Source organism: Macaca nemestrina, chromosome 8, assembly GCF_043159975.1.
Source record: "Macaca nemestrina isolate mMacNem1 chromosome 8, mMacNem.hap1, whole genome shotgun sequence".
Classification (NCBI taxonomy): domain Eukaryota; kingdom Metazoa; phylum Chordata; class Mammalia; order Primates; family Cercopithecidae; genus Macaca; species Macaca nemestrina.
In genome coordinates, this window is record NC_092132.1 from 126,668,335 (window position 1) to 126,692,107 (window position 23,773).

General features: G+C 38.9%; 2 protein-coding genes and 1 non-coding gene across 14 annotated transcripts in view; 1 reads left to right on the forward strand and 2 right to left on the reverse strand.

The window, feature by feature from the left end:
* Nucleotides 1-22,647, reverse strand: part of LOC105482006 (establishment of sister chromatid cohesion N-acetyltransferase 2) — a 34,278-nt gene extending 11,631 nt beyond the window's left edge. The window contains exons 1-9 of one of the 4 annotated variants that reach the window (XM_011741848.3): nt 22,562-22,647; nt 20,073-20,137; nt 18,472-19,276; nt 15,385-15,478; nt 11,600-11,657; nt 7,701-7,818; nt 6,419-6,550; nt 3,341-3,430; nt 2,588-2,731 (exon numbers count right to left, since the gene is read on the reverse strand). In XM_011741848.3, the coding sequence (XP_011740150.2) occupies nt 2,588-2,731; nt 3,341-3,430; nt 6,419-6,550; nt 7,701-7,818; nt 11,600-11,657; nt 15,385-15,478; nt 18,472-19,276; nt 20,073-20,125 (1,494 nt within the window). In that variant the 5' untranslated portion in view covers nt 20,126-20,137; nt 22,562-22,647. Of the gene's footprint in view, nt 1-2,587; nt 2,732-3,340; nt 3,431-6,418; nt 6,551-7,700; nt 7,819-11,599; nt 11,658-15,384; nt 15,479-18,471; nt 19,277-20,072; nt 20,138-20,804; nt 20,967-21,022; nt 21,189-22,561 lie in introns of those variants that run through there. The other 3 variants (XM_011741851.3, XM_011741847.2, XM_011741849.3) reach the window with 3 other exon arrangements.
* LOC112426710 (U6 spliceosomal RNA) lies at nt 21,879-21,980 on the reverse strand. Its single transcript, XR_003018117.1, has one exon. It is a non-coding gene; the product is annotated as a U6 spliceosomal RNA (small nuclear RNA).
* Nucleotides 22,648-22,951: 304 nt separating the features above from the next.
* LOC105482005 (coiled-coil domain containing 25) overlaps nt 22,952-23,773 on the forward strand; it is a 41,703-nt gene continuing 40,881 nt past the window's right edge. For 6 of the 9 annotated variants that reach the window (XR_011607141.1, XR_011607140.1, XM_024792887.2 and 3 more), the window contains exon 1: nt 22,952-23,103. Coding sequence is in view for 7 of the 9 variants with exons in the window: in XM_024792887.2 (XP_024648655.1) it covers nt 23,076-23,103 (28 nt within the window). In the remaining 2 variants the exon portion in view is untranslated. The remainder of the gene's footprint in view (nt 23,104-23,773) is intronic. The other 3 variants (XM_071068469.1, XM_071068467.1, XM_011741846.2) reach the window with 3 other exon arrangements.

Below are 23,773 nucleotides of genomic sequence, written 5' to 3' on the forward strand. Positions count from 1 at the left end.
GCACAGAAAACTCTAAAGACTCCACCAAAAAAACTATTAAATTCAGAAAAGGCGCAGGATACAGAATCAACATACAAAAGTACCTTTTCTATATAGGAACAATGAACTACAAACTATCTAAAAAAGAAATCAAGAAGACAATCCATTTACAATAGCATAAAAAAAACCCACTTATGAATAAATTTAACCGAGGAGGTGAAAGATCCATACACTGAACACCGGAAAACACTGATGAAAGAAGCTGAAGAATATTCACATAAATGGAAGGATACCCAGTGTTCATGGCTTGGAAGAATTAATATTGTTAAAATGTCAATACTACCCAAAGCAATCTACAAATACAATGCAATCCCTATCAAAATTCCAATGGCATTTGCCACAAAAATATAAAAAAGTCCTAAAATCCTATGGAACCATAAGCGATTCCAAACGGCCAAAGCAATCTAGACCAAAGAGTAAAGCTGAGGGGCACTGCACTCCTACTGGCATTAAAACAAAACAAAGCAACTAAAGGAACAAAACAGATAAAATAAATCCAGGCATTTAGAGTCAACTGGTATCTGACAAACACATCAAGAACAAACAATGGGGCAAGGACACAGTCTCTTCAATAAATGATGTTGGGAAAAATGAATATGCACAAAATAAGAATAAAATTGGAGCCTTATCTCAAACCACATACAAAAATCAACTCAAAATGGATTGAAGACTTAAAATGACGGACCTGAAGCTGTAAAACTATAAGAAAAAAAATGAGAAAAAAGCTTGACATAGGTCTGGGCAATAATTTTCTGGCTATGACTCCCAAAGTGTGGGCAATAAAAGAAATGTAAAATCAAACTGAAGTTTCTGCATAGCAGAGTGGATAAACACAAACCAACCAACCTACTGATTGATTGGAAAAAAATTTTGCATATACAATAGTGGATAATAGCCAAAATATATAAATAACTCTATAGCAAGAAAACAAATACTCGGATTAAAAAATGGACAAAGAACCAGAATAGATATTTCTCAAAAGACATACAAATCAGGAACAGGCATATGAAAAATGCTCATTCAACATTACTATTCATGAAGGAAATGCAAATTAAAACAAGATCACCTCACACCTGTCAGGATGATTACTATAAAAATACAATCACCATATGCAGCAATCCCACTCCTGAGTGTATATCCAAAGGAACTGAAAAAGTATGTTGAATAGAAATCTGTACTCTCATGTTCAAGGCAGCATTATTCGTAGCCAAGATATGTAATCAACGTAAGTGTCCATCAATGGATGAATAAATAAAGAAAATGTGGTACATATACACGTGGAATACTATTCAGCCTTTAAAAAGGCAATCCTGATGTTTGCAACAACGTGAATGAACCTGGAGGACATTATGTTAAGTGAAATCAGCCAAGCAAAAAAGAAAAATAGTGCAACATCTCCCACAGGTAATCTAAAGAAGTTGACTTCATAGAAGCAGAGTAGAATGGTGGTTGCCAGAGGCTGGGGGAGTGAGAGATAGGAGAAATGGGGAAACGTTGGTAAAGGGTACAAAGTTTAAGTTAGGATAAATTCTGCAGATCTATTGTACGGCATGACTATAGCTAATGTATACTTGAAAATTGCTAGAAGCCGGGCACGGTGGCTCATGCCTGTAATCCCAGCAATTTGGGAGGCCGAGGCGGGCAGATCACGAGGTCAGGAGTTCAAGATCAGCCTGGACAACATAGGAAACCCCGTTACTACTAAAAATACAAAAATTAGCCAGGCATGGTGGCACGCAGCTGTAGTCCCAGCTACTTGGGAGGCCGAGGCAGGAGAATAGCCTGAACCTAGGAGGCAGAGGTTGTGGTGAGCCGAGATCGCACCACTGCACTCCAGCCTGCGCAACAGAGCAAGACTCCGTCTCAAAAAAAGAAAGAAAGCAAACGAAGAAAATGAAAATTGCAAGGGGAGTAGATCTAAATGTTTTCATCACAGTAAGTTGATAAGTATGTGAGGTGAAAGATATATTAGCTTGACTTAGTCATTTTACAATGTATACCTATATCAAAATATCACATTGTACACTATAAATATTTGCAATTTTTATTTGTGAGTTATACATTAATAAAGCTGAGGGAGAAGGGAAAGGCCAAACTGATCACTTATACTGGCAAAAATACAAACAAGCTGCTTTTCTCTCCAACTTCTAATAACACAAGGAGAAACTATGTCTTCTAGAACATTGCTAATTAGTACCCAATTAGATTCTAATTAAGGGATAATGACTATTTTGCCAAAAATATTAACCTTCACTAAGCCACATGTTTAAAAACTTCGGTTTATAGATCTGCTTACTTAAAATCAATATACTTTATAGTCCAGCTGTGGAAATGATTACATGAACATAAGACTGGCTTACCTGTCCTGTTTACATAAAGCAAAATTCCAAATATTAATGGAAATAAATAACTTCAATTATCCACAAGGTCAAGATATTTCAGCAGAATGTCATTAATGGTAGCAATCTTAAATGCTGAGACTTCTCCCAACTTTTCTCTTTATTTTGCCCGCAAATTATGCCAATAATTTAAAATAAATATACCATACCTGTTTGATGGGTTCTGCAATTAAACACCCAACTACTCTCTTTTCATCAGATATAAAAAGAAAAGTTTTTATTTTGTTTGGACACTTAGGAACAACTTGCTGGAAGCCCAATTCATTATCAACAAGTTCTTGGACATCTTCTACCTAATGATTTTAAAAACCAAGACAGGTGAATGTTTTAAAAAGTACAATAGAAACTATACATATTTATATACACAAAATGTATGATTACTGTTACTTTAGTGTCTTTAATTTCTATTTCTTAAATTGACACACCTCCAAAATTATTTCAGTATTGATGCATGTAGCTGCTACTGTGGAAACAAGGTTTTAAGAACCTATTTTAAAGATCACTTTCAGTAGAAATTCAGACACCTGGGAGGGATAAGGAATAGAAAGCATTAAAACAGATTTGTTTTAGCTTTATTCATTATTCACGGTGGCTAGACATCCAACCTCAGAAACACAGGCAACACCAATATAAGAAATAGACCCTGGGGCCATTAATTTCTCAAACTGAAAGCTTAGTTTATCTTTCACAAGGGAAAGATGAACATAAAAGATAAGCTGTGGAGCCTTATCTGCCTTCTTTACTCCTTTGTCCTACAATTCTTAGTTTTGTATAAATTGCTATGAAAGTAATCATTAAGCAGGTACCCAAGTGAATTATGTCAGCAAAGGCAGTGTGCACTTCAACATAGGTTGATTTCTTGGGGGTGGGGAAATGCGAGTTAAAAAGATAATGTTCCATACCTTTTTGATAGCGAAGCTTGGATCATGTGGCAGAACCAACACAATTTTCCCATCCCAAAACTCTGCTACTACACGTTCTTTCTTCCAACCCTGCCAAAGGAAAAAAAGGTCACAGTTTAATTTGTGAAGAGAAAAAAACCAACACTAAATAATTTGATGTGCAGAAGACAAAAGGCTAAACAGTAACAGATATTTAAAAAAGACGAAATCCAACTAAAAGTAATGTGGGAAGAGACATAAAAGATGCCTAAAACAGGTACCTGGCCTCAACAAGCTTATATCCTATCTGGAGACATGTATATGATTATAAAGCAAAGTAAAGAGGTAACGGTGCGGTGGCTCACACCTGTAATCCTAGCACTTTGGGAGGGCTGAGGCGGGTGGATCACTTGAGGTCAGGAGTTTGAGACGAGCGGGCAGGTAGGGAAGGGGTAGAAGAATAAGCCAAATTCCAAGAAAAGGCTAAATAAAAGTCCTTATATGTTTGTCCCTTATGTTTAACAAGACCATGGAAGGGCACAGTCTTATAACTATTTTAATCTCAATCCCCAGCATAGTGCTTTGGCATGTGGCCCTAGTGTTTGAATGATACTGAAGTATTATGGTACTTGAAAAGGGTTTAAAAACCTTGGTAAGATGTCAATGAGCATAATGGGGAAAGTGGTTAACTTGCCTTCAGGCTAAGGCAACTAACTGAATAAGCACAGGTGTAGAGAATGGCAAAAAAAATGTGGTGTAACTGACTGGAAAAAATGAGGTTGAAATATTAGAAATAAATTTAATAAGATCCACATTGACAAAACTATAAAATGTTCCTGAAAGACATCAAAGATATGAATCAATCAGAGGTATACTAAGTTTCTAAGTATACACTAGGTTTATATTATAGTATATACTAAGTTTATATTATAGTATGTACTATACTAAGTTTCTAAGTTATACTAAGATTTTTTTTCCCTAGAAATAAATGGCATTAGTTTGACTACTTTCAATAAAAATTAGAATAGGTTTTTTATTTGGGGGGAATGTGATAGGCTCCTTTTTTAATTTGAAAGAGTAAATGTGCAGAAAAAGTCAAGACATTTTTTACAGAGAAGGATGAAAGGGAACTTACCTAACTATACATCCAAATACAGTATGGAGCTACGTTTGTAAAAGTATGGCACTGGCCAGGAAATAATGGATGGTGCAGAAGTGTCCAATAACAAGCCCATTTATATGTGGGAATTTAGTATGCATTAAAGGTGGCATTGCTAATCAATGTGGAAGATAAACCAGTCAAACAGTAATGCTGGCACACTTTGCAGTCCTTTAGGAAAAATACAAAGTTAACATCCATCTCTGACACTATGTCTTGAAAAACTTCCAGTGGATTAAAGGTCTAAATATAAAATTTATAGCTATATATTTTTTTTAAATGTAGGAAAAACTTCTTACTAATTTTGGGACTGAGATGATGTTCCTGACTTAAGAAACCAAAGGTCACAAATTAGCTAAATAAAAATTTTGTTTTCTTTGTAGCAATATACACCATAAAAAGGTTAAAGAAAATCCAAGTAATGGTATTTGCTTGTATATGCAGAAAATATCTCTGAAAGATATATAGATGAACCTGTGAATGCTGGATGCCTATAGATAGGGGAACAAGGTTTCTGGAAGGGGTATGGAGAAACACTTCACTGGATATACTTTTGCATTCTGTGAATTTCGAATCATGTGAAAGTATTACTATATCAAAAATATAAATTCAAACCTTAAAAAAAGGGACAGGGAGAATGTATTTGTAACACAGGAATAATATACAAAATATATAAAGGATAACATGTCCAGTATGTTTCCACAAATTAAAAGAAAGAAATCCAATATAGTATAGTCTGGCTTCATCAGAGAATGTGGCTTATTCCAGCGGCAGGAGCTTAGAGCTGGAGAGGGAATGTGTCATGCGACAAGGTGAGCAGGGGCCAGATATGAAGAGATCTGCTGGCCAAGGTAAGGAGTCTCGGTTTTATTCCCTAGTGCAACAGAAAGCTGCCAAGTGTGAAGCAGACAATGTCAGAACCTATGTTTTAGAACTTTCTGGCTGATGCAGAGATATCAGAGAGGGCAAGAATTTAAATTATACACATATACACTTTCTCTTTTGTATATATTTTATATGCACATATATAGAAAAGGTTAAGGCCAGATTAAAGAGCACCAAACTGCTGGTGGGAACTTTTTCTTTCTAGAAGTATGTAGAATTATACTAGACTTATGTTTTATTTGTGGCTTTTTTTTTTTTTTTTTTTTGAGATAGAGTTTAGCTCGTCACCCAGGCTAGAGTGCAATGCGCAATCTCGGCTCACGGCAACCTCCGCCTCCTGGGTTCAAGCGATTCTCCTGCCTCAGTCTCCTGAGTAGCTGGGATTACAGGCGGCTGCCACCACGCCGGGCTAATTTTTTGTATTTTTAGTAGAAACGGGGTTTCGCCATGTTGGGCAGGCTGGTCTCAAACTCCTCACCTCAGGTGAACCACCCACCTCAGCCTCCCAAAATGCTGGGATTACAGGCGTGAGTCACCGCGCCCAGCCTAGACTTATGTTTTAAAACATTATTTCTGGTAGCACTATGGGAACCCAGAAAGCAAGCTGTTTCAATAAACAGGCTAAAAACATTGTGAAGGTATTAACTATGGCAATAAAAATAGGGGAAAAGGAATGAGTAGCAGGTACAATCATAAAGATAGGGCCAATGATAGGATGTGTTGGGACTTGAAAGGTGTTTAATGAATGGGTGGGACCTCACCTCTCAGAAAAAACCTGTAGAAGTCATGGAAAGGCTATTTTTTCTAAGGCTATCCATAAAGACAACACTATAGTGGGAAGAGGGTATCTCTTCAGGTCTTTGAATTCTGTATATCTTGACTGTTCAGCTCTGCTCAGAATGCAGTGTTTACAAAATATTTATCTTATATTGAGAAGATAATCTTGAAATATCATCATTAAAAGTTAACTTTTCAGGCTGGATGGTGGAAAAGAAATGTCTTTTTTAAAGCAGTTTTACTTCTAGAGCAAACTGAAAGACTATCTTTTGGCTCACCACATATTTGATTCCTTCCAGAAACCTGTGGTGATGCTGTACATGCTGCATTTCATCTTCAGGGTTGGAAGCAGTATATATCATACCACAAGACTTGCACACAGTAGCCCCAAAATGTTTCTGACCAGCGTCCTATAATTGGGGGGTATAAAAAGAAGCCCACTTAAATATAGCACAAATAGCTCTAAATTACGTACCTATAACCATTCATTCAAATTTCACCTAATTTTTTTTTTTCTGCTGACACAAGAGAAAAACTAAATGAAAGTCTGGTTACTATATCCTCCTTCCCTCCCCCAAAACAAAATGAAATGAGATCATGCCGGGCACAGTGGCTCATGCCTATAATTCCGGCACTTTGGGAGGCTGAGGTGGGTGGATCACTTCAGCCAAGGAGTTAGTGACCAGCCTGGGCAACATGGTGAGACTCCATCTCTTTGGCCGGGGCGGCGGGGTAGAAGAGACCTAAAAATGCAATAAATTGATGGAAGGGAATTGTTTATTTGAATGCACAGTGTAAAAACCAAAGATTCTTTTATTTTTACAAGATTCCTTACTAGACCCATGGTTCTAAGAAGCAATAAGACTAAACTGTGGAAATTATAGCTAAAACGAACAACAGAACTTTTTAATGAAACTCTTTTTTTTTTTTTTTTTTTTTGAGACGGAGTCTCGCTCTGTCACCCAGGCTGGAGTGCAGTGGCCGGATCTCAGCTCACTGCAAGCTCCGCCTCCCGGGTTTACACCATTCTCCTGCCTCAGCCTCCCGAGCAGCTGGGACTACAGGCGCCCGCCACCTCGCCCGGCTAGTTTTTTTTTGTAATTTTTTAGTAGAGATGGGGTTTCACCGTGTTCGCCAGGATGGTCTCGATCTCCTGACCTCGTGATCCACCCGTCTCGGCCTCTCAAAGTGCTGGAATTACAGGCTTGAGCCACCGCACCCGGCCTAATGAAACTCTTAAAGACCTGAAAAAGCCTTCTTTCAAAGAGAAGAGCAAAAATTTTAGGACTTCTATATTAATTATACAATATTTTTCCTTAAGTGGCTAAGAATATTAAATTATTCTTAATATTGAAATTATTTGACAAGAATTGACAAAAAATAAAGTTCAGGAAAAGCACAGATAAATTCAAGAATATTCAGTGTCACCACCTATAACTCCCATTCTGTCACATAAAACATTGCTTAATGCCATTGAAAATACCAAGTTCTGAACTGTCTAATACAGGGGTTTTTCTGTAAAGGGCTAGATAGGAGAAGCTTTGTTTTGCATTTACTCACAATGATGAGCTGGTCTTTTGTTTTTTTACTTGTATCTCTGGTATTAGTATTTTTCTGGATATTGGTCTGTTTCAAGAAGTTGATAGATCCCACAGAAAGCTGTTCTTCACCTAAAGATCTTGACACAGAAAGTTGATAAATATCATATAAATTTGATAAATATCACAATTTGATATTTATTATAAGTTGATAAATATATAAATTCGTAATTTTTGCGGAATTACAAGGGAAAGAAAGCAGACATTTAACAGAGTACCTTGCAATTTTTAGTGCTTTCTGACATTAACTTGATGAGATAATAGGGACAGGAATAATGAGAAATCGGAGGCCCACTCAGAGAGGGTCAGTAATTTACTCAAGGTAAAGTAACTAGTAAATGGCAGCATTAACACTCAAATCCTGGTCCTCTGACTCCAAGTCCCAGGGACTTCTTTCTACAATATCAGATGCACAAAGATGCACACTTTGGAAACTGACTTCACCCTTTAAAAAAAGATTTTTTTGCTTTATCAAATCTTAGGATAATATTTACCTATACAGTTATAAAGAAATTCCTGGGGTACTGGAGGAAATAAGTATAATACTGAACCACAGAACCACAGGAAATCAGAGTCACCATCATATTATGACCCAGCAACGTTTTACCTGGGCAATGAAGCTATTAAATTTGCCTTTCCTTATACCAAAAGCAGCATCTCACTACTCTGAAATTCTTAAGGAAAAAAAAAAATTTAGGCTGGACAGATGTAGTTGAGACAATCTTTACCTATTAGGAAAGAATGCTGAGACTGACTTACAGAGGTTGCAAACCGGAGCCCCTCAGGCCAAATCTAGCTAGCAGACATGTTTTGGTTGACCCATATGTTATTTAAAACTTTGGATTAGCCTCCAATATTTTAAAATTTAGAGATTTCACTTAAAAATGTGTATTTCCAATATTAAAAGAGACTGTAAGATCACTAAACCTCTATTCCATCAAAGAATCTACAAGTTCGAACTTGGAATAGCACACGCCCTTTTAAGTGGACAATTCTTCAGCTGGCCCTAGTTTCCACCCAGCCTGCTGGCTCTGTAGGTACTGAGTTTGTAACCCTTGCCTTGTAATGAAAGGAGTAGAAATCCCTAAAGAGTAGAAGTAAATAAGAACCACCCCCCCCCAATGCCCAAAGTAAGAGGTTCAAACAACAGGGGGAAAAAAAAAAAACCTGACAGAGTAGAAAAGAAAAAAGTGGAGCATTAGCTCTACTGCATTAAGCTAAGTCAAGCTGTCTTCTTACCATTTGTCTGAAAAGTAGTTTTCAAATTGACTTGACAAATCTATGCTAAGAAATACATTTCACATGACTAGTATAGACATAAAACCAAAGTTTCACTAAATATACTTGCTGTGTGAGATACACTACTCCACTAAAAATAAATGCTATTGTTGGAGGCCAAAAGAATGAGAGTTGTGACCAATTCAGTATACCACTGGAGGCCATATAAGCAAACAGCAAACTGTTCTCATGAATGCAGGTTGCTGGCAAACTGACCAACTGCGTCTGCCACCCAGAAGGAATGCTGAGGGCAGTCATGCCCAGGCACAGTGTTTCTTGCCATTATCTACAGGCACATTTGAAGCTTGTTAACAATCAAGTGAACCTGTGATAAATCATGCAGCTGACCTTTACCTGCTCCCCTCTGCTGTTTCTACCCAATAAATACAAAAGGCTATAGAAGCTCAGGGCCCTTGCTCACTAGAAGCGAGAAGCTCCCAACCCCTTCTTTAAAAAGATCCTTTTGTCTTTGTCTTCATTTCTGTGTTCGTCCACCTTCGTTCAGTCCCATAGTAACTGTCACTAGATATGACACCCTAAACTGGTCTGATGAACTACTAATGGGCTGCTACCTACAGTATGAAAAAACATTTGTCCAAGTTACTGACCCTTTTCACCTTATGCAGCCTTTGCTAACTCAGCTCTCCCTGACCCTGCATGTGTGATAGCCATCTCTTTGCTTCCATTTTAGCAATTGTAACACTATACTAGTTTAAATGTCTACCCTCCTCTAACCATAACCTTGATAGCAAGACCACGTTAATTATCTTCACATCTCTAGAACTCAGTATAGCTCAATAGCATGTGATACTCTCTAAATGTTCACTGAATGAATTTTAAAAACCAAAAAACAAATGTGAGACTAAGCACTTTGAGAATCTGTAATCTATCTGAAGTAACAGATTAAATCTCAAATTGCTGATAACTGACATTTTGGAGTCTACAAAAAGAGTAATATCATATTATTTAACAAATAGTATCCCACTGTCTTTTTTTTTTTTTTTTTTTTTTTTGAGACAGAGTCTTGCTCTGTCGCCCAAGCTGGAGTGCAGTGGTGCAATCTTGGCTCACTGCAACCTCTACCTCCTGGGTTCAAGCTAGTCTCCTGTCTCAGCTTCCTGAGTAGCTGGGATTATAGGCATGCCCCATCATGCCCAGCTAATTTCTGTATTTTTAGTAAAGATGGGGTTTCACCATGTTGGCCTAGTCTCAAACTCCTGATCTCAGGTGATCCACCCACCTTGGCCTCCCAAAGTGCTGGGATTACAGGCGTGAGCCACAGAGCCTGGCCTGTCTCTTTATACTAGACTAAATTAGTATACACTTTTATCAGTTAATTGTGGTAGGCTTCTGCTATGGTTTGAGCATGTCCCCCAAAATTCATGTGTGAAAACTTAAGAGGTGTTTAGCTCATGATAGCTCCACCTTCATGAATGAATTAATGTTGATTATTGAAGGACGTGAGGCTGCAAGCCAAGCTCTCTTGTTCTCTCACGTACACTCTCTTGTTCTGCCTTCTGCCATGGGATCATGCAGCAAGAAGGCACCCACCAGATGTGGCCGCTTGATCTTGGACTTCTCAGCCTCCAGAACTGTGAGCCAAATAAATTTCTGTCCATTATAAATTACTTAGTCCATGGTATTCTGTGATAGCAACACAAAATGAACTAAGACAGCTCGCATCTTCAATAAAAGGTCATGAAAGATGACAACACAGGTGAAAAATGGGAAAGGTGAGAAAAACTAGAAACAAACCTTTGAAAAGGAAAAGCTGCCCACTCAACCTAGTCACTGAGGCAATTTAAGATGAGGTGCTCTGAGAGTAAGGAAAATGTAGCCGGGAAGTTCCTTAGTTAATATCTGGAGTTATTTATAATCAAATGGAGAGAGAAGGATCAAAGCTACTTAGGAAGAAGATGTTTAGACTATAAGAAACTACTTTTTCAGAGCTCTGCTGCCTATCATGCTCTCTACCCATCCGTGCCTCCCCCAATGCAGTCTTCAGCTATACTTTATGATAACATTAAGCTGCTGCAAGTTACTTACTCCTCCAGCCAGCTTTCTCATCTACAAAATGGGTAACAATGGTACCTACATCATGAAGCTGTAAATGCTTATTAAATTGTAGCTACTATACTATCACCCAGGGAAGGAAATATAACTTAATGGGCATTTGGTTCAGATACAGATTCTAGTCCTGGTCCTAGTACCTAATAGCTGTGCAACTGTGGCTAAATTACTAACAGTTTCTTAGGCTAAAAATAGAATAATAGTATCTACCTTCTAATTTGTTGTGAAAATTAAGATAATAGATACAAAAGCTGCTTATTACAGGTAAGGTATTATATGTTAGCAATTACTCTTACTCAAGCATATAAAGATCTTTTCCATCTCTCAACTCTTAAGTTCTTATGTTTCCATGAGGGACTGATTTCATCACCCTATTCTCAATATTATTCTCCTATTCCCCTTAGTGAGGAAGAAAAAAAACTCCCCAAATTAAGTAGCACGAGACTGAAAAAGAGACCCAGAGGACCTGTGTAATTTATAAGGCTTGAACTTTAAAACAGTAACAATTCTCACCTTTTTGAATTGACTGAAGATGCACTGAAGATTGGATAGACAGTGGACTTAGGAGAAACTGGTAGGGGAAAAATTGTGATAATGTGTATTACCAAATAAAATCAAAGCTTTAATTCATAAGATTTCAAAGGTTAATTAAGACAAAATACTACTCAAGATCGAGATTTAACAAAGAGGCAAAGGTAATCCCATGGAGGAAAAACAGTCCTCAACAAATGGTGCTGGACCAATTAAACGTCCACATGCAAAAAAAATTACACCTATTCAAACCTTATGTAAACTTAACTCAAATGGATCACAGATCTAAATGTAAAACTATGATCAGGCATGGTGGCTCATGCCTGTAATCCCAACACTTTAGGAGACCAAAAACGGGAGGATTGCCTAGGCCAGGAGTTCAAGACAAGTCTGAGCAACTTAGTGAGACTGTGTTTCTACAAAAAAAATAATAATAAGGTAAAAACATAAAACTACAAAACTTCTAGAAAAACTATTAGGGAATAATCTTCATGAACTTGGATTGGGTAATAAGTTTTTACACACAACACCAAAAGCATAATACATTTATAAAAAATTAATTTAGACTTTATCAAATTTAAAAATTGTGCTCTACAAAAAATAAAGAGAATGAAAAGACAAGCCACAGATTGAGGGGAGAAAATATTTGCAATCATGTATCTGATCAAAAACTTGTATCCAGAATATATAAAGAATTCTTATGGTATGCCGACAGTTCAGTGATAAATGAGAATTACTACTGATACATCCAACATCATGGATGAACTTTAAATGTATTACTAAGTGAAATAAGCCAGACCCCAAAGGATACATATGTGTAATGTTTTTCCTGGAAAAGGTAAAACTATAGAAATAAAAAGCAGATGAATGGTTGCCACGGGACTGCGGGGAAGGACAGTAACAACAAAATGTAGGCATAGGGAAATTTTAGGGTGAAGGAACTGTTCTGTGTGGTACTGTAATGGCTAATACATAATTCTATACATTTGATAAAACCCACAGAACTGTAAAAATCACAAAGAATGAACTTCAATGTACATCAAATGAGAAAAAAATATGTATAAATATCAACCAGGCTACTGAGGTAGCCTAAGATGGAATGCATACTGTGAGAAATGAACCTAACTATATTAGAACTGTACAGCATAACGACACCGAAGGAGGTAGGGGGAAAAAGAGAAGCTGGCCTAAGTAACTTCAGCAAATGGTGTTTTAACTAGAAGTTATAAGGATAAAGACAAAAAGACACTACTTAAAATTGTACTCTAGGCTGAGTGCAGTGGCTCACGCCTATAATCCTAGAAAATACGTATATTATTTAATATATATATATAAAACTATATATGGAATTCTATAAAGGGAAAAAATTGAAAATATATCACATTTAGAAAAGAATGGCATGAGTTGATACAGGATTCCACAAAAGCTTACTTCGGCAATAATTACATACAGAAAAAGACACTGAATTAGATAAGATTCATCTCAACCTCAACATGAACAATGAGATGAAAGGTAAGGGAGGCCAAGGCACGTGGATCACTTGAAGTCAGGAGTTCGAGATGAGCCTGCCCAACATGGCGAAACACCATCTCTACTAAAAATACAAAAAAATTAGCCGGGCATGGTGGTAGACACCTGTAATGCCAGGTACTCAGGAGGCTGAGGTAGGAGAATCGCTAGAACCCTGGGGGCAGAGGTTGCAGTGAGCTGAGATTGCACCACTGCACTACAGCCTGGGTGACAGAGTGAGACTGTCTCAAAGAGAAAAAAAAATTGCACTCTAATTGGTTAATATATTTCTCACAGGGGTATGAATTAACAATTATGAAATGTTTTACATGTTTACTGGGACAGAACAAATAAGTAGGTGAATAGTGCATAGTAGGAACTAAGTTTCTCACTGTCTGAGAGGGAAGTTGCAGATGAAAAAAGGATAGAATAAATCCTGGAGTACTGGATTAGAGTTGGAGATATCAACGTCCAACTGGCAATATGCAAACAAAGAAATAAGACAGGAAATGTCACAGACAAGACTAAAGACACATTACAATTAAACATAATTCAGTACCTTGGATTGGATGCTGGGACAGAAAGAAAACATTAATAGAAGATTCCAAATGAAGTTTAGTTAATAGTAATATACTACTACCAATATTTGGTAAACTCCAAATAAAGTCTAGTGTTTATGGCCGGGCACAGTGGCTCACGCCTGTAATCCCAGCCCTCTGGGAGGCTGAGGCGGGTGGATTACTTGAGGTCAGGAGTTTGAAACCAGCATGGCCAACATGGTGAAACCCCATCTTAACAAAAATTAGCCGGGCATGGTGGCGGACGCTCTATAATCCCAGCTACTTGGGAGGCTGAGGTGGGAGAAATGCTTGAACCCTGGAGGCAGAGGCTGCAGTGAGCCGAGATGGTGCCACTGCACTCCAGCCTGAGCAACACAGCAAAACTCCATCTCAAAAAAAAAAAAAAAAATTCTATACCAATACCAGTTTCTTAGTTTTGACAAAGGTATTATAACATAAGATGTTAAGAATTGAGGTAACAGGGTAAGAGATACACTGCTATTCTCTGTACTTTAACTTTTCTGTAAATCTAAAATTATGGCAAAACAAACAGTCTATTAAAAGAAAAGACCAAAGTTAAAACAGCGACTGATTTGAGGAAAATAAGTTAAGAGTGGGCTAAAAAAACAAACTTTAACTCTGCACTGAAAAATAATTAGAGCTCATCCTCTAGAAATAAGGCCAAGGCAGGTGAGAGTCTGAGCTGCTATGGGTAAGTTACTTAACACAAGTCCATTTCCTCATCTATAAATGGGCATATCAGGACCTACAGTAGTTGGGAGAATTAAATGATACACTGTAGTTATTAAGTAATAAAATTTTGGTCTTTTTAATAACTTTCATGATTTCTGCCATATCCTTATACCATTGTATTATTTTTATTCACTATCTTTCTTTAAATAGACAATGTACTAAAATATATTTTGAAAGAAAAATTTATAACTATTGTAAGTAGATGGCATTGTTTTTCTGTTATATGTTCTATTGTATCAGTGCTTTGAGCACAATCTATGAAAAACATAACTTATACTAAATACTTAGCACTGCCTGATATATATATTCAGCACTCAGTAAATACTAGTTATTAGCATATCTCAGAATCATTAAAAAAGCTTTATGTATTCATAATTTATTAAGCTATTTAATTGAACACTGATAGCATAAATTAGGAATACGATTTCAGAAGTGACAGAAATTTAAAAATTAACTTTAACTCTTTAGAGATCTCTTCCTAGATCATACAGCTAATTAGCAGTAAACCTAGACAAAAATCTCATGGTTCCTGACATTTCAGTGTCATTTATAAGACTTGGTAAGTTCTGCTCACAACTGGGCTTTGATCACAAATATACATAATAGTTTTAACTTACATTGTTTTGGGAGAAAGATAGAGTAGATATGATTTTATAATGAGAACACTCAACTCTAGAGAGCTTAAGTAACTTGGCCACAGCCATAGAGCAATTAAGACTACCATTTTGTCTAAAATTTTAACCTAGGATCTTCTTGTTTCTTGTTTTTCAAAACGCAATGCACTGCTTTACTACAGAAAACGGTGTCACAGAGATAAAAACAAAGATACTAACTACAGGCACACGACTGAAAACAGAAAGACCCAAAAATTATTATAAGAATTATTATTATATAACATACGTAATAAAGCATTAAGCAGTTAAATTCATGCTAGTTTTCTCTTACTTGTCTTATTCTCACCAAGAGAATCCTCTGAAGGAAAAGCTTCATTTTTATCAACTTTATGTTCCTTTGACAAAACTCTGTCATCTGATGAATCCTGAAAATAGGTTAAAAAAAAAAAAAAAGGAACAAATCTAATTTTTAACTGTTTTCTAGTGAATGAATCCCAGATCTATTTCTAAAACAAAGGATTTGGTTTATTATGAATTACATTTCATAATGTGATTTTCAATCGTCAAACTATTTTTAGGAAAACTTCCCCTGTATTCACCAAGTGTACATTATCTTTTAAAAGCCAGAGTATGGCAGGGTGCGGTGGCTCATGCCTGTAATCCCAGCACTTTGGGAGACTGAGGTGGGTAGATCACGAGGTCAAGGGATTGAGACCATCCTGGCTAACACGGTGAAACCATCTCTACTAAAAATACAAAAATTAGCTGGGCTTGGTGGCACACACCTGTAGTCCCAGCTACTTCGGAGGCTGAGGCAGGAGAATCGCTTGAACCCAGGAGGCGGAGGTTGCAATGAGCCGAGATCATGTCACTGCACTCCAGCCTGGCGACATAGCAACACTCCATCTCAAAAGAAAAAAAAAGCCAGAGTACACATGTTGTAATCTGTCATCCTCTCAAAAATGTGTTATACTTCCTGATAGAGACGGCAGAATGATTGCAGACCATCACTTTCATAATGAAATGAACAAAAAAGTCAGTAAAAATGGCAAAAATTTCCCCAGCAGCCACCAAACTGGAAAGGGACAACTTTTTGCCATGAACTTTTAAAATGAGCAGCTAAGGAAAGAATAACTTTCTAGAGTCACTGGAGAGTAGCAGGAATGTGGGAAAAGCAAAGTAGAAAAAATTCTGACAGATTTCCCTCATACTAATTTGGGAATTACTAGGGAATATACGGCTTGGGGAAAAAGGAAAAACCTCTTGGTTAAAATACAACTTCTACTACTCAAAACCATAATATCCCAGCAGAGGTGGGATAACCCATCAGTTTAACACTTTTCAGGGCTCCATGAGTTGGGGAAAGGGTATCCTCATGAAAATCAGATTCACTGGCCGGGCGTGGTGGTTCACACCTGTAATCCCAGCACTTTGGGAGACCAAGGCAGGTGGATCACGAAGTCAGGAGTTCAAGACCAGCCTGGCCAAGAGGGTGAAACCCCGTCCCTACTAAAAATACAAAAATTAAACAGGCATGTTGGCGGGTGCCTGTAATCCCAGCTACTTGGGAGGCTGAGGTAGAGAATTGCTTGAACTCAGGAGGCGGAGGTTGCAGTGAGCTGAGATTGCGCCACTGCACTCCAGCCTGGGCGACAGAGTGAGACTCCATCTCAAAATAAAAAAACAGAAAATCAGATTCGCCCTTAGCTAGCAGAGATGAATTCTAGACATGGGTATTTAGCAATATCCTGAGCAAGTATAGTCCCTTTCCACAAATTTAAAATGACAAAAGCCCAGCCTCCCAAACTACTGAAAACTAACTCAATACCAAACCCATAAAGTGAAGCTAAGAAAATGAAAATAAGACAGAAAAGAGAATTACAGAATTCTCTGTTACACTGCTTACAGAGAACTCATCAGGTCACCATTCATTTGGTACACCACCAGGCTGTACCAAATAGATCATCATCATCATTAGGAGATGTATAGGGAAACTGCAGATTCTTTCTTTGTTTTACTGGATTGAGACAATTTTAGCTTGAGTTATGCCCCAACATTTCAAAAAACTTAATTTTCATATAAATGTATAGGTATAAAGCACAGTTTAATAAATTTTGACGAAGCTTACTCTTGTAATCAAAATCCCTATCAAGACACAGAAGTGTTTTGTTGATATAAACAGAAAATGAATTAGTAAAATTAGACTGTCATGGCTTAGCCAGCAAGAACCTATCTCATTTAACAATCTACTTGGCCATACTTGATAAACAGGAAAAAAAATATTTACAGTGAGGACTAAAAACTTAAATGCCTTACAAGGGCAGCAGTAAGTAAAATTATCAAAACTAAACTGATCTAAATAGATATACACTGACTGAGAGAAATGAAGAGCCAGCCCATACTTGTCAAATGGTATGATACTCAGCCTGATATTCAGCTGATTATTGCCATGTAGAAATGAAGGCTCAGTTTTCAATATTTCATGAGACACCAGAAATTTCTTGTATTTAAAAATAATTTTGGCTCCAATTTTAAAATTATGTAGGCCAAGCAAAACATTTATGGGCGAGATTTGGTTTACTGGCCACCAGTTTATAATCTTTGCCACTGAGGTTTGAAATTTAGGTGATTACAAGAGATATGAACTGGGGTTGAATTTGAGAGAAGTGAGTGAGGAAGGCAACGATGAGAGGTGGGTTAGGAAAGACATGACTATAAGCCTGAGTATACTGGGTATCACATACGCCTACCATTTCTCCAGCTACAAGGGTTGTGATGAATATAAACAAGCCACCATAGACATGGAAGCCCTGATCTGGGAGACAACCTTTCTTAAGGCTGCTTCATTGGCTTTCTGTCCCTAGCTGCCCCACAAAACCCAACTTTTTTTCTGACGAAGGTTATAGACAGAAGATCAGCAACAGAAGTTCTACACCAGCATGGTCTAACATGGTAGCCACCAGCTACATGTACCTATTGAGAACTTAAAATGTGGCCAGGCCAGGTGCACTGGTTCACACCCATAATCCCAGCAATTTGGGAGGGTGAGGCAGGTGGATCACTGTAGCCCAGTAGTGCGAGACCAGCCTGGGCAACATGGTGAAATCCCAGCCTCTATAAAAAATGCAAGAATTAGCCAGGTGAGGTGGTGTGCACCTATAGTACCAGTTACTTGGTAGGATTGCTTGGGTCTAGGAGGTTGAGGCTGTAGTGAGCAGTGTTTGTGCCACTGCTCTCCAGCCTGGGTCACAAAGAAAGACCCCATCTCAAAATAAATAAATAAATAAACTCCTTACAATAACTAAACACTATGCTATCTGGCTTTATAAAAGCAGTCCAGAAAATAAAATTTTATTCAACTATGTCATACTAAAGTTTTATTATATAGCCATTTTTAAAGTGATATATTTAGCTTTACCTTTATTAATTCTTCTTGATTTTTACTGCTTGCACTTAGTCCAATGTTCAATTTCTCTTCTAGGATTAAGCACTTTGGCACCTGCCTTGTCTCAAAAGCTTTTTTTTCACTGACAGTCTTTACATCAGAATCTTCAATCACTGCTAATTTATTCTTTTGGGTGCCCCGTGACAGCTCATTTTCCAGGGACCATTTTCTAAGAGAGGATTTTTTTCTACTAACAAAAAATGCTGCTCCACCCTGGAGCGTAACTTGTGGTTTTATTTTTTGGCTTAGAACCCGAGGAGCACTGGGATTATTTTCAGCTGAGTGACAATTATTTTCTTTCTCCATAATTGGCTTATAGATCACTCGATTTTGCTTGGGATTTCTAGAATTCCTTGATACAGGCTTGATGTGTCTATACCTTGGTTGATACTTAGCAGTTAAACTCTTCTGTGGTTTTTTGTTGTTCTTCTTGGAACAGACTGGTTTTCCCTGCATTTTTTCTGTCACAATGGGAAAAGATATATCTTCATCATTAGTTTTTAGACAAGTAGATCTACTCTCTTTTATCAGCTTTCTCTCCAGTGGATTGAGGTACCACTTATTTTGGTTGTAGAAAGATACAGTGGACACAGAAGATTTAAATTGTGAGCCTTGATTTGCTGATGGCAGTCTATTTATTTCAGTTGTTTTGAGTGCACTTAAAACAAAATGCCCTTGTTGAGAGCAATGCAGGTTTTCTTCATTTTTATCACCGTTTTGATTAAAACAGTGCTTTTTATTAGGTGATGGAAACAGATTTTCAGTGAAGTGTAAAAGGCTATAAAAAAAAAAAAGTCCATTAAGATTATTTTGTGTCAAAATTTACATAAATCTACTGCTAAGTAATAAGCTCAACTTATAGGTCATATTAATACATGTACCCCCAAACATACACACAATTTTCTATTAGTTTAACAGTAGGATTCTCAAATTGTCTTTATCAAATAAAACATTCAAATATCTTCCCAAAGAGCCCAATGTTCATGAAAACAAACACCATACACAAAGAAGCTTTGCTAGACATATATGCATGTGTTTTAAAATCTATTTCTATGTGTTGGCCATATATAAATGATAGCTCATATATTTTGCTCTATTGTCTACAAGTCCCCTATAATAATTGTCTGTAATGAACTGACCCCCTGGGGCTTTTCCTGGGTAGAGTAATTAATATCTGAGTACACAAACTTTCTAGAATTGTTTCCAGACAAGCATCTACTGTATGCAAGACACTATATAAAATATTGTAGGGGAACAGAAAGGAACAAGGTAATAGCCGATCTGGTATATTTCCTAGCCATAGAAAATAGCTTTCTTCAATAGGCTGCTTCTATGTCAAAAGAAAAAAACAAAAACCAAAAAACAACCTTCTTTGATTCCCTTGAAAAGGACTAAATAATTCGTTATGAAAACTTAATGTATTTCCTAGCTAGAATTAAAATATAGGTTATCAGGTTATCACTGTAGCCACAAGGAGTAGGCTAGTGGAAGAACAAAAATTTTAGAAAATGGGAGAGAACAAGAGAGACAAGGTGGATTTTTCTAAGAGTTTCTATTCGTAGGCTGAGATTCACCTGTCACAGTTCAAAGAATCCTGTTTCCTCTTCCTTGGAGTAAGAGCTGCCATTTTATTGAATTCCTAAAAGAAATGACAATAACCACATTCATCAAAATATTAAAAGTCGCTTTATCAAAATTATACCCCCTTTAATTAGTCTATTTCACACCAAGTTAAAACCCTATTTTCCGGGAGGCCTTCCTCGACACTGCTCTCCTTCCACCCCTCCCAGGGTTACACGCGCTTGTTCTGCTTCCATGGCACCCTGTATTTCCCTAATAGTCCATTTAAGACATTTTCTTGTTTCCCCATCTCAACAGCCTTCAATGAAGGCAGAGACCGTCTGTAACTTTTCATCAGAGCCCAGCAAGAAAATGGGTGAAGCACAGTCCTCTGCCATTTTCCTAGCTGAGGAGCCTGGAGCAAGCCGTTTGCTTCCCTTTTTATAAAAATCCCTTAAAGTCGTGAAGCTGCTGAAAACAAATGCAAGAATGCACGAGCAGGCGGCTATGTGGCTCGTCAGAGTTCATTTCCTTCCCCTTCCGTGGCATCAGGAAAATTCCCCCCAAAGCAGCACACAAGCGTTATTTCAAAGCCATTAATAAATGAACAAACTGAAAGGCCAGGGTCTCTGGGAATTCAGGTCGAGCTGCGGCTTAAGGGATGGCCCCTCTGGGGCTAAGCGAGGAAAGGTAGGAGAGGAAAGCGTCCCGACCCTGAACCCGGTCAGGGAAACAAACAAACCAACCCTAAATCCAAAACAAGGAAACGCCGACGTCGGGAAGATGGAAACCCAGCGCCTGTGAGCGCGGAGAACGGGTTAGTGGCTTCTTCGGTCTCGGGGTCGCGGACCTGCCGAGCGCCAAGCAAAAGCTCTTTTCCCGTGACATTCGTCCCCACGTCCCACAAGGTCTCCCGCTCGCCTCAGCCTTCCACAGCCCTGCCTCGGCCTACTCCAGAGGTTACCTGCGCCTCAGAACCCGGCAAGCTCTCCTCAGCCCAGCCAGCCGCTCCGTGAGCGTCTTCAAATTATCGCGCGCCAGGCTAGGAGGAAGCCGCTGCGTTCCGATTGGCCACGGCTCAACGCTTCCAGGGGCTGGCTCGGTGATTGGTGGAGCACCAGCCCTTACCCTGCCTACCCTGGTGGCTGTGTCCAAGATTCTCGCGCCCTGGTGAAGTGAAAAGCTCTGAGGGAAACCACGCCACCCACAATTCCCTGCAGCAACGCCGGGCTGCGTTCCCGGGGCCTTGTTTAGGTGCATTCTGGGAATTGTAGTTCTCGGCCCGGTTGAAGTCGATGTACATTCTGGGGTCACTTGGGGTAAGAAATTTTTGTAAAATGGCCTCTCCAACGTGGCGACAGAGCAAGACTCCGTCTCGAAAATAAATAAATAAATACAGGCCTCTCCAAGATTCTGAATGCACTTATTTTTCACATTTGAAGCTTGTTAGTTTCATTTTTATCAGTAACTTTAGGTTTCTATTCACTATTTTATTTTTAAAATTAAAATATAAAACTTAACACCTGCTATGTGCCAGGCATTCTTAGATGCTTTACATGTTTTGTTTCTTTTACTTCTCACCACAATCCATAAGGTATTAATATCTATTGCCATTCCCATTTTACAAATAATACAACTGAGAACCCCAAAACAATTGCTATTTACAGAACAGAGTTAAATTCTTACTTTGGAAAACCAGAAAGTTCCTAAAACGTTTATTGTTAGCTATTGTTACTATCTTTGTGTCACCAGCTCCTGGTACAGTGTTTCTGGCACATTTTTAGTTTCAAATAAGTTTAGGGTTTTATGTTTATTTTTTCAAATTTAATTTTCACAAATTTGCATGTCATCCTTGAGCAGGGGCCATGTTAATGTTCTCTGTATCATTCCAATTTTAGTACACATGCTGTCAAAGCGAGCACATAAATAAATTTCGTTAAGTGATGCCCTCAATGTCATAGAATGAAGTCAGTGAGAGTGATTTAAGAGTGTCAGTTTAAAAGGAAAGGCTGAGGCAAAAAAATAAGAATGTAGAGTTTGCTTGAGTTAAAGTGGAGACAGCTGCCCAGAAGATTCCACCCCCCCCCCCCCCGACCCCCCACCCTCCACCAGTAGCTTTGGATATGAGCTCTGTCCGGCCTTTGCTACAAGCAGGTTTTTAAAGACGAAAAAGGAGGACAGGAAGTGGGCTGATACACAACTGTCAAGCATTTTCATTTATAGAAACTACATGCATCAGTGATTGGCTAGACATTGTTAAGCTGTAGGGTGTGGGTCATAGTGTCTTGTGTGGCAGTGTGAGGTTAGTAGGTAGCTACTTGTGGCAGAAGCAGGTAGTTTCAGGAGATGAATACATAGCTCAAGGGGATAGTAGAACATGATGGGGTCTCATTTTAATGCCTCTCCAGACCTAGTAATTTAAAAGGACTCACATTCCTCAGATAAAAGTGCTTTCTCAAAAGAGAAATAATCAGGGCAAAACCAAGTGCTGTAGGAGCCTTACATGAGTATGATTATTCCTACTTTACAGCAGGAGTACCTCTGAGGTTCAGAGGTTTGGGATGGCAGGCCTTCGATTTGAGCCAGAACACAGTCCAATCCCCAAGAGGCATATTCTCCAGGTGAGTATCAGAAACAACTCGCTTGTGTGCTATGTTCTAAACCCTTGGCGCCCATTAACTTAATTAACCCTAAAAAATATCCTGTGACTTAGCTGCTCTAGTATCATCTTCATTTCGCTGCTGAGGAAAGTGAAGCACAGATAGGTTAACTAATGTGCCCAAGATGCCTCTTTCCCTTAACCCACAAATCATTGAACCAAACTCCTTGCCAATACCCTTCGCCTCGCCAGGACTAAAGATGGCGCCCACGGCCGGCGTTATGACGCGCCCCGACGTCCGCCGGAAGTGCACGGAGGAGTTCCGAGAACCAGGCGGCCGCCGAGAGTCTGGTATCCTGAGCTTCGTGAGTTGAGCGCTGCTGCTCCGCGGTGGAGTCACCGCATCGCTCCCGTGATCATGGTGTTCTACTTCACCAGCAGCAGCGGTGAGTGGGCGCCGCGCCCTCCGGGACCCTGCTGGACAGCGGGTTCCGAAGCCGGGACCCCCAGTCCGCAGCTGCGCCTGATCCTCGCTCTAAAATGCCTCCTTGATGCGAGCGCCTCTTCCCGCGGCCTCTCGTTCCCCCAGCACGTCTGTCCCTCCCACAACTGCAGGGTTTCCCCCGGCGTCTCCTCGTCATGGCGTGGGGGGCGCGGAGGGGCGATGCCACTGCTGTATTTGTATCGGGGAGTTCTCCTCCTCCAATCGGAAAGACGTCCCGTCACTCCCTGGAATTGGGCCAGAGCCTGTGGGCTCCTCCACACACCTTATCCCAAGTCTTCTTCCCACCTTCCGTCTGCGGCCTTTGTTGTGGCTGCACCCTGATAATTATCCCCCGTGAGAAAGGACACACCTGCTAACAACTTTTTCTTAAGGGAAGTGCGCTTTACCCTTTCAGGAAGGGGTTGTAGGGTCTGGGATGCAACAGAAAACAATAAAAAGACCCTGGAATGTCCACCCAGCCACTCCCTGGGCAGTTGATGTCCCAGATCTCAGAAGTGACCTGTGATAATGCTCTGACTTATCTTTGACAGATAAGGAAAGGGTGCTTTTCGTTCCCAGGAAATGCCATGTTCCGAATTGGTTTCATTCTGTTCCTGTTATTCCCCTTTCCT